Source organism: Hibiscus syriacus, unplaced genomic scaffold (assembly GCF_006381635.1).
Source record: "Hibiscus syriacus cultivar Baekdansim isolate YM2019G1 unplaced genomic scaffold, ASM638163v2 tig00110556_pilon, whole genome shotgun sequence".
In the NCBI taxonomy this organism is placed as follows: Eukaryota; Viridiplantae; Streptophyta; class Magnoliopsida; order Malvales; family Malvaceae; genus Hibiscus; species Hibiscus syriacus.
Genome location: NW_024062779.1, coordinates 2,656,702 through 2,668,279, shown reverse-complemented (window position 1 = coordinate 2,668,279; position 11,578 = coordinate 2,656,702). Strand labels below are relative to the sequence as shown.

The window sequence follows — 11,578 nt, the reverse complement described above, 5'->3', positions numbered from 1 at the left end:
ATGAGATGATGATCATGGTTGACAGTACACACGCGTGCACATGAACAGTGCTCTAGTTAGTTCCCTTTTATTTTATGGCTTCCCCAATTATTTGGCTTTTTAAGATATGATGCGTGCGTCATTGCAAGACAAAAGTGCTCCCCCTCTCCGTTGTTCTACAGTATCATACTTCAAATTATTAGATTTATTTCTTCTAAAAAAAAAAAGCAATTTAACTGTTACGATCGAAAATGAAAACCACTTTTAATTCATTTCGCCTTTACATGTGAGATTATATAATCGTTTATGAAAAGATGTTCATTTGGACTTTAATGGCCACCATCTTTCTTATACTGCAGACTTTTGAAAGGAAAAATCAATGAGAAAATATCGTCAAAACAAAATAAAGCGAATTTTCTCTGAAAATAAAAATTAGATATGTTAACAGAAAAATCATAGTCAAGCTCGTGGGGGATCTTTAAAATTATTTTTTTGACTGCATTTCAATTTCCTCCTCTCTTACGGTTCATTTAAGAATGTTTCGTTAAAAGAGTTTTCTCAAAGAATTTTTCTAACGCAAAAGCATTATTTTCAATTTCTTGATTTAAGTCGATAATCAAATTTTAAACGTAAATATTTGGCTGAAAATTAATTGTTTCAGAATACTTTTACTTTTCAAACAGAGTTTTGGACAAGAAATACTTTCATAAACATTCCTAAACGACTCCTTAATAACGTCGCATTAGTTTTAGCAAAAATTACATTATGTATAATTATTCTTTTAACAATTATGTATAAATAATTTTAGATTTAGCATCAATTTTATCATTAAATTTTAAATGAGTTACTTTTATTGTATGTCCATAAATTATATCCTTCATTTTAAATTAGTCTTTAAACTCTTGTCAGTGAGAAATTTGTGTAAGGTATGTCATCACTTACACAAACGACATGACAGTTCAAGGACATCATGTCTACTGGACAGTCAGTAAGGTAAACATATTTTCACAAAAGGAAGGTTCAAATAGGGACGCCTATCTAACCTATGCAAATATTGAACGTATAATCTATCACCACACTGAGTTAATGTTTTAAATAATAAAATTCATTCATGTGAGGGATTGTTGGAAAAATATGAATGAATTGATTTATTCAATCATTACTATTCAACATCTTTATTCATGAAAAATAGTTAAGTCTTTTCATGAAAAATAATTAATTCATTTTACCTAAAAAGTCAAGTCTTTTCGTGTTAACTTTTTCTTCAAAAGGTTATAATTTTAAATCAAATTGTTAAGTCATTTCATTTAAAGGTTTTAACCTTTTAATACAAATTCATCTCCCTATATAAAGACTAAGTTGTGACATATCTTAACACAAAACTTTTCCAATTTTCTTTCAAATACTTTCCTTTCAATTCTCCGATTCTTCCAAAGTCAATTTCTGGTGATATATAAAGACAAATATTATGTTTAGTTGTGCTTATTGTTGTGAACGTTTGTTGTTGTATCTTGGGAGATCGATGTCTAACGTTGCTCAAAGCACCGAGGAGAGGATAAATTTATCTTAAGAAAATTGTTCATACAGACCTCAACAAAATTCTTCTTCTATTTATTCAGTTTCATCCGATTACATGTTCTATTTTTATTTCACAAATTTTTTAAACTTTATTATTATAACGGAATTTGTAGATTATCATACTACAACCCTAATTTTTCAATATCTGCAACATGTAACAGGCGATACACTTGCTGGCGTCGCAGTAGAGTAATGTGGTAGAACCCTCTCTTTGTATTAAAAAATATATAGTTTAATAACAAATAATGTTAAGTCTAATGGTTAAATGTTCTCTTTATGCGATTGAAGTTACTTGGTTCGACAAACCCATCAATTTGAAGTGATATCATAATGTAATCTTGAATCTTGAAATATTCAACTTTTTTATATTAATTTTAAAGCAAACAAATGTTTCACCATCAAAGGACTTGAAATGTAACAATTTTGAGAGTGACAGCAGCACTATCCTCCAGAAAAAGAAAACAAATAAAATTAGAAAAAGCAGGCTATAAATAATGTGCACTAAGCAATTGGATCTTCTTCAGTGGTGCTTTTGCCAACGAAGATATACACACATATTTACAATCCCTTCCTACCTTTCTCTTTTCTCTATCTTTTAAGTTTTAAGGCAACAGAAGTCAACAAGAACACTTATTTTTTTTTCCTTCTTCTTTTCTTTTTCTAACACGAAGTAATTTAAGACTGTAAAAGCACTCTTATTATTACAGGGGGGGAAACATGTTTGCAGGAGATCAGAATGGTTTACGAGGTGACCCAAGGTTGAAGGAAATTTCTGAAGCCATAAGAGTTGTGCCTCACTTCCCAAAACCAGGTTTCTTCTTTTTCCATCCCTCAGCTTCTCATGAAAGATTTTTCTCTATTTTTATGTTGGTGTTTTGAAAGCAAAATTGTAAAACATGTGTTTTTCTTTTGGTTTGGTGTTCTATGTTCAGGAATTATGTTCCAAGACATAACCACACTGCTACTTGATCACAAGGCCTTCAAAGATACCGTCGACATCTTTGTTGATCGTTATAGAGATATGGGTATTTCTGTTGTTGCTGGTATCCTCTCACTATTTTGGCTTTTTTTTGCTTTTTCACTTCTCAGATTGATCGTGTTTTCGTATCATATTTAATTTATTATTAGTTCGAACTCGTTGATTATTTCATTTTTTTCTTCAAAAATAATCAACTGAAATTTGTGGATACCGATGTCATGGTGGCCATAGTAAATTATGATTTATAACCATTTGTCAAGAAGCACCAAATATTTATATATTACTAGTCGGATGAATGTTAATCAAGTAGGGTATGAGTCCAATACGAAATTGCTCCTCTTTCTAAGCCAAAGAATTTCAGCAAAAAGTATATGTTATAACAGTAGTTGGTGAGGTAGGAGATGTTGGAAGTATTCAAATCAAAGTATTGAAGTTCGTTCTATTATTGGTTACACTTGCTCACATGGTGAATTGACATTGTAGGAGTTGAAGCTCGAGGATTTATGTTTGGTCCCTCCATTGCTTTGGCTATTGGTGCCAAGTTTGTTCCCTTACGTAAACCCAGGAAATTGCCAGGTATACGTGTGGATTGCTTAATGACACCAAGTGACCGACATTGCTTAATGAAAACAAGTAATTTAAGCTCTTCTCACTATTTGACATACTAGGAGAGGTGATCTCCGAAGCATACGTACTCGAATACGGCACGGATTGTTTAGAGATGCATGTCGGAGCTGTTCAACTCGGCGAACGTGCCTTAGTTATCGACGATTTGGTGGCTACAGGGGGAACTCTTTCCGCTGCGATACGTCTGTTAGGTAATGCACCTCCGTTTAGATGCTCTTTACAAGTTTCTGAATCTTCCATGGCTGAAACTTTTGTTGCCGATGATGTTTACTAGAACGAGTCGGGGCACAAGTGGTTGAATGTGCATGTGTTGTTGGCCTGCGTGATGTTAAGGTAATATAAAAGAGATTAGAATAAAATTGAGCGTATCTGTATTCACACACAGTCTTTTTCCCTTAAAAATTTAGTATCTGTATGTTTTGCAGGTACAACATGGACTAAATGGAAAGCCATTGTACATTCTTGTGGAGCCACGGGGACAGATTAATTGCCCTGCACCTTCTGGTACTCAGATCACTGTCATATCTATATTAGATAAAGTTAATTATATATTGAAATAACACAAGTCGAACACTTACATCTGAATCCGAATTATTGGTTAAAAATGTCAATAATTGATTTTTTATATATATATATAAAATGCCTTACTGTCATTTCTAGAAGAAATAACGCATTGTATATTCTCAAGAGATTGGTGTCTCATCATGAAGTCAACTCCTAGAAAACCCATGCAACTTGACTGCTCTTTCTATTTTCCTTCGTCTATGTCACGCTAGCATGCTTATGGTATTAAGCTTTTTTAAGTATACTATTTTGTGACACTTTATTGGTTTCTTTTCACTTAAAAAGCCTTGATTCGTTTGTTAAAATGTCTCAATTAGATGTTTCTAGTTTGGGATGTCGATTGATCCGAACTTCTTATTTTATTTTATGTCACATACACATAATCGGATATGGAGATAGACATAAAGTATATTCGTATTAAATATATTCGAATATTTAATATTTATTTCGATCGATTAAGTGTTGATCGTTTTTCTTTTTCAGTTAATGGAGTTGAAACATGCAGACACGACGATCTGATTCTGGGAGCAAACTTTGGTTCTCCAGTGAACACCACTTCAAAAAGCGATTAGTGTTTTTCGTTTTTAAACCTTCGGTTGCAACATCTTTTCCATGAAAGAAGTTAATCTGCGAGTCTGTCTTAGTTTTACCTTCCATGTACTGCATTTCTTTGTGGTTATATTCGATTTTATCTTATCTGCTTTTCATTCATGCTTTTTCATACTCCCAGTCTTTTTTACCAATTTTTAATGGAAATAAAACTTAAATCGTTCAAGTATCGGTTTTATTGTGTAATATGTATGATTATTGATTATAATTATAATTATGATTATTCTTATAATTCTACCAACAGCCTTGTTAAGATGATAGGGGTTTTGCCACCTCTTTGGTAAATAATGATTTTAATTTTAACCGCTTTTATATATGAAAAAAATCAATTTAATACAAAATTTTCAGTTTTGGCCCTCCAATCCAAAAAGTTCTCCCAATAAACGATCTATTTATTCAAAATATAATTTATTCTAAATATCCTCAATTATTTTGACAATAAACGTTCAATCACCCTGTTACAGCTGTTGGTGTTCGAACCTGTGATTTTAGGAATAATAATAATTCCTTTAATCATTGATATAAGTTGATTCGTGCAACCTCTTTATTTAAAAGGAAAGGTAAAAAAAGAGTTTGGGATTGAAATTTCTATGATCAAGATTTTCTATAAATAAAAGCAACTACTAGATAAATTAATATTTAATTTAAAATATATAAACTGTTAAAAAAATTACTTTTCCGTTATTGCTCGTTATTTTATTATAAATAAATTAATAACTATGGAATAGCAGTTGCATTGCTATGTAAAAACGTAAAGGCAAAATTTGTAGATGAATCAAGACTGTTCTATTAACAATAGATAAAATATATATTTTTCGTTTTGTCAATAAGCACTAGTGGTCTAGTGGTAGAATAGTATCCTGCCACGGTACAGACACGGGTTCGATTCCCGGCTGGTGCATTTATCCGCTTGGTTTGTTTTTTTCCTTTCTTCTCTTATATTTTTGATAAAAATAAAACAATTTATGCAAACAAACAGTTGGTACGAAGTAGATGGTTTTTCATTTGGGAAAAAGAAAAGAGCATCGGCCATCATGAGAATAAGAAAACTTAGAAAAATTATAATCTCGCTGTACATGTTAAATGTAAATTGAAAAGCTCATGTAACCAAAAAGAAGAAAAATGAAAGAACTCTTACCACACAAGTTGAAAGCTCTGGGGTCTAAATATTTACAAAGGATCCTCTACCAGATTAAGCTTGCTCAATATCTGGTCTAATGCTCCAACTGTTGCTTTGTATCCAACTCCGGTCTTCCTGCATAATGCATCTGTACAGATGATCATACCTATGAAGTGGGTTATTAAACATCAATACCAACGTGGTTGTGATTCAGAACGTAACTCCGATTAATATCTCTTCTCCTGTTCTCCATGGTCATAGAATGTATAGATGCAGGATCTCCTCGATACCATCTTGGTTACCCTTTGAGGTTAAACAAACAGCAAACACAAAGCACCTTCATTTCAGTTGCATTGTGTATCATCACAATCACTTCATGTGTTTTGAGAAAACTGACAAGAATCATTTCATGGTATATCATCACAGGGTTGTCATAACCGGTGATTGGAGTGATATCTTGTCCAGCAATCATGCAAGGAAAACGAAATGACACCTCTCATTATCCGGGTTCAACAAGTATAAAATACGTTAATTTTGATCAAACTTTAATACCGATAAAATTCCTTAAATAATGTGGTGAAGAAAAAGAATAGTTTATCGAATTGTAAAGGAAATTATTTTTTCAATTAAGATAGAATGAATAGTACATCGGATAAGATAGACATTTTTAAGAAGACATTTTGGAAAACGCATATCGTCTTATAGATTAATACTAGTATGGAGAAGATACTGTCTTCCAAACATATTCTCAAGTGATTCGACAATCCTTCTTTCTGCACTATTCATTTGACACTAATTCAGAAAACAATTTCTCCAACTTCTTATACCAGCCATTTTTCCCCTTTAAATCATTATCTCATTATATTTGTCCTTTCGCACCAATAATGCATAGGAAGGGGTTCTTGAGTGGTTTAGTTGACTTGTTAATTTCAACCTGATATAAAAATAAGCTTATACTTTATTTAAATTTAATAATTTTTTGTAAACAAATAATTCAATTTTTATTTTTATTACTTTTATTCAATTTTTTATAACATAATACTCCATATTATAACAAAAACAACGTATTATAATTGAGGACAGATTTGGGCTTGCAAGTTTTTCTTTTCTCCATTAAAATATTTCAAAAATCGATGTAAACAACACATGATGAGGGGAAAACCCAGCTTTTTATATTAATATTAAAAAATATCCAATCAAAAGAATATTACAAAAAAATAATTATCAAAATAACTCATCTTCTTAATCATTTATCAAACTCCATTTTTTAAACCCAAAAAAAGTGTTCCTAAATATGAAAACAGAGGAGGGCAAAGGACATCAACGGACGGTTTAAAATGTACCTAAATATCAAAGTGAAAAACTCTTTGAAAATAAACCCTAGGTTAGCCTAAAGACAAGGACCTAACCCACATCACCATCAACAGGGGAGGGAAGAGGGCACCAACGGACGGTTTAAAATGTTCCTAATATCGAATCAGTCTTAAAAGTTTATACTATTGTTTATTTTTTAATTATATCCATCGTATCGTATTCAATTTCTTATTTCTATCTATTTTATTTACGACTGTGTACAGTATGAATAAGGTTAAAAACGACAGGGGAGGGAAGAGGGCACCAACGGACATGTTTAAAATCATTCCTAATATCGAATCAGTGTTAAAAGCTTATTGTTTATTTTTTAATTATATCCATCGTATCGTATTCAATTTCTTATTTCTATCTATTTTATTTACGACTGTGTACAGTATGAATAAGGTTAAAAACGACAGCTGGGAGTGAATAAAAAATTCAAATGAAGATGAGAGATAGGATGAGACAAGCACTGCTTTGAGAGGCGAGTAACATGTTTTTATTTTTAATAGAAACAATAATATAATATAATTTTCATACATACATACATAAGAAAGGTTGAAGATAGGCACATAATGGTAAATAATAAAACTATATACGTGTTAAAACTTTAAGCTTCCACGCATGATTGTTGATCAGAATAGTTGTGAATCTTATTAGATATACATACCGATATTTTGTTTGCAGTTTTTTGAACTGGCATATTTCTTTTCTTTTTATTCAATAAAATAATTTACTGTCTTTCAAAGTAAGTGGATCATTCCGGAAGAAGAAATATTATCGTTACTTAAATAAAACGATAAATTATAATATTCGGACAGCGGAGGGAGTGGGAGGCTTGCACGCTGTCCGATACACGCGACGTCATCAGTCCTCTTATTAGCGTTTTTACCAAAAACAAAAAACTCAAATAAAGGCATCTGCTGACTAAATTTTATCAATTTAATACCTATTTCTTTAGGTTTTCATTCAAGCAGGTGCCACACAGAAAAACACGGATCACCATCTATGCATTTCTGAGAAAAATTGACACATGGTCTTAAATCTTAAATTTTAAATCTTAAATCAAATTTTATTAATCTAACACATATTTCTTTTGAGCATGTGTTGAATCACCATTTGTGCCTTCGTGGGAAAAAATGACACGCAACAGAAGGCGCAAATGTCTTCCATTATTCACCAATAATTATTAGGTACTCTATTATTACTCGAGCCTTTAAGCCCTGCGACTCACCCCTCTCCTCCCTTATAAATACATCGAATACAAACATCAAATCACACCAAAATTACTTTCACATTCTTCATTTTATCAAGCTAATTATATTTTATTATTATATTATATTTATTTTATATTTAATTATTTGACCAATATTTTTTTATACTAATGATTTTGTTTTATTTTTTTACTGATATAAAATAAAAGGCGAGATCAAATCTTGAGACATTTTCTCGATACGGTAACAATGTTAAATTGTGTTATTAAATTTATTGTGAATCTTTTAAATGTTTTAGCATTAGTTTATTTTTAACTTAGTATATTATTTATTTAATTAGTATATTATTTATTTAATCTATTGTTTTTGCAGATATAAGGCTCTCAATATTCAAACTCTTCAACTCTAAAATGAGACATATTTCAGTTATTGTTTACTATGATGAATAAATTAGGGAAGATGAAACAGACGTTGTTTTCGTATCAAATCATTATGTCATAATATCATTAAAGAGAAGCATCACTCTTGAGGAGTTGATCACTAAAATTTCAAGGAATGTTTATGTTGGAATTAGTAGAAGATGTCCTCACTTCAGTACAAATTTTTAACAGTAGTATTTCGGTTAACATATACAGCGCTCGAACTCTCCAACGATGACGATGTTTCTATGATGGTTGATTCTCATAATCAAAATTCGGACGTCGATACACATATGTATGCGATATTTGTTGAAATGTATGCGGTTCGTGGTATGTCATTATACTCACACTATGGGTTGGCTCAACAAGTTGATCAAATTGATAGCCCAACTACAGTAACGTGTAATGATTTTAACGCAATAATGAGAAATCCACATCATGGTACCATTCCATCAAGTTCAATGGGAATACATTCATCAGCAACTTGTTAGGATGTCTATCGAGGTGGCTCTATGAACAATCTGTATGGCAATGTCGCTTCTAGTTCAAGGGGAAGACATTCATCTGCCAATTTCTTTGACTTGAATATGAGGATGCCATCGACACAACAATCTGTTCAGTACCCATTTGACACGACGACTTAAAGTTCAAGTGGAGACATTCAACTGCGAATGTCGATGAAGTTCTCACAACTACGGTACCACCAAATCTCCAACACATATGTATGAAGCTGACTATGGTGCAATGAAAGAGCCAGATTTTATGGATATACCTAATGTTGATGACTATGGATTTAATTCATCAATCAATGATGGTGAGTTATATATCGAAATGGAGTTTCCAACGAAAGAATAAGCATGATTGCTATTAAGAATTACAACAGTCGTAATTATGTTCACTCCAGAGTTGACCGATCCACCACTGAAAAGTATGTTTGTTACTATGTCCAACATGATAACAGATGTAAATATATGGTTCGTGTATCGAAGAGGAAGAGAAAAAATAATATATGGAACTAACAGTATACAAAGGTCCTCAAACATGCTGACAAGTGTATTTACAACAAAGAATTTACAAATTAAACACTAATTAAGCTCTCGCCCAAATTACACTTGATCAAAATATATAATGTAGCTCACAAGTGTGTTTACAACAAAAAAAATTACAAATTAAGCACAAAACTAAGCTTTGATGTTGGTAGATTGGTTCAATATGATTCTTGATGACCATGGGGAACTTTGAACTTTAATTTATACCTTCTCCATTAATTCTAGTCGTTGGGGATCATTATAGACTTTACCTACAACCAAAAACAACATTTAATGCATAAGGGATCGATCCTTTATTAAAAGGGATTGATCTTTTATTAAAAAGGGTCAATCTTTCTGGCAAAGGGATCAATCTCAAACTCACTGTTGTCTAAGGGATCGATCATTTGAACCAGAAATCCTTGGAAACTTAAATTTAAAACACAAAAATGATCGAGTTTATTTTTGAAAGGTTTGACTACGTCGAAAAACATTTAAACATATTTTCCAAGTTAATTTGGAATTTGAATTATTTTTGATAAATTATTGACAAATTTAATTAAGTCCATTTTTTTTTTTTTGCAATTTAATGTTATATCAAAATATTAATTCAACAAAAACATTACAAACTAAACAAGTCTATCGATTTCTGCGTCTCGAATGTGTTCTACAGGGCGGTGGATGTATATTTTGATGAGGATTTCCTCGTGTAAGTTATTCTTCCTCCTCAATATCATCGTCATCATCATCAACAGAAGTAGTAGCATGTACATTTTGTTGATCATGGATGGATGACGATGTATCACCTCCATAGAACAAGGACCCTGTAGGTGTATGAATAATCATCACACCACTCATAAAAAATGTGAAAATGTTGAAAACATTTGATGTTTCGATATAACAAATTAAGTTAAATGAATTTTAAGATTTTACAAATAATTTTCTAAGTATATTCGATTTAATTACTCGAATATCAAAATATTACTCCAAGTCCTTTAAGATCAATTTCAATCCTTACTAATGTGTAAAATTGTGTTTTATACTTAAAATATTTTTGAAACAATTTTCACAAAGTATTTCGAACAAAAAACGAGCCTAAAATCAATTTTTTCAGGTAAGTGTACCGATTCATAAATCAATGCATCGATGCACCCTTGTTTTAATTGAACATCAAATAACTTTAGTGTACCGATGCACATACAATGCATCGATGCACTCCATGTATTATTGAAACATCAAATTGATTTTATGCACCGATGCACAAGACATGCATCGATGCACCCAGGCTTTTTCAAAACATCAAAGCATATTTATGCATCGATGCACTCTCAGTGTACCGGTGCACTAAGTCTTCCAACGGTCGAAATATTTGAATTTTACACATAGTGTATCGATGCACTAGCCCTATGCATCGATCCATCCCACGCTTCTACCTATTTTATTAATTGTTTTCACACAATAATGGTTCTATTGACTCCACTAATAATCTCCAACATTCAAAAGTGATCCAAGGAGTATTTAAACAAGATTAGAAGCCATTGACCAACAACAAGGAGGAAGAGAAGCTAGAGAATCAAAGAGAAAACATCAAACCTCAAGTTTGAGCATTTCAAGCCTATTTTCATTCAATATTCATTTTGCTTTCAAGAACACCATTTGTGCTCTATTGTATTTATCTTTGAGTGTTCTTTCTTTATTCTAGAATTGTGCAAACAATCTACCTTGTGAGGTTTTCTTGTAAGTTTGCGAAATTTGTATATTTCTCTTTGAAAAATAGTGCGCTTAAGAATTTGGGGTATAATTCTTGAGGGAGTTTGTAAGGTTACTCTTTGTCTTGAAAAGAAAGAACAAATTAGTAAATTTGTTGAAAAATCCTTAGTGTGGATAGCTAAGGTAGTGGACGTAGACTTTGGTTGAGAAAGTCGAATCACTCTAAATCGATGTGTAAATCTTTTCAATTTTCTGCAAAAGCTTCCACCAAAATTTTTATTGCCAATTCACCCCCTCTTGGCCAATTCCATCGATCGATTAACTCAACAATTGGTATAAGAGCCTCACTCATTTGAAGATTTAACCACCTCTTGATTCGATTCGGGAAGAGTTAAATC

At 31.8% G+C, this 11,578-nt stretch overlaps 1 protein-coding gene and 1 non-coding gene across 2 annotated transcripts; both read left to right on the top strand.

Moving 5' to 3' along the window:
* The first annotated feature begins 2,102 nt into the window (after positions 1 to 2,102).
* Positions 2,103 to 4,383, top strand: LOC120131333 (adenine phosphoribosyltransferase 5-like). The gene is made up of 7 exons (XM_039148341.1): positions 2,103 to 2,368; positions 2,490 to 2,600; positions 3,020 to 3,112; positions 3,205 to 3,354; positions 3,438 to 3,496; positions 3,589 to 3,667; positions 4,211 to 4,383. The coding sequence occupies exons 1-7, from the start codon at positions 2,275 to 2,277 to the stop codon at positions 4,297 to 4,299; spliced, it is 675 nt and encodes a 224-aa protein (XP_039004272.1). The 5' UTR covers positions 2,103 to 2,274; the 3' UTR covers positions 4,300 to 4,383.
* Positions 4,384 to 5,166: 783 nt separating this feature from the next.
* On the top strand, positions 5,167 to 5,237 carry TRNAG-GCC. The gene has a single exon. It is a non-coding gene; the product is annotated as a tRNA-Gly (tRNA).
* The last annotated feature ends 6,341 nt before the right edge of the window (positions 5,238 to 11,578 follow it).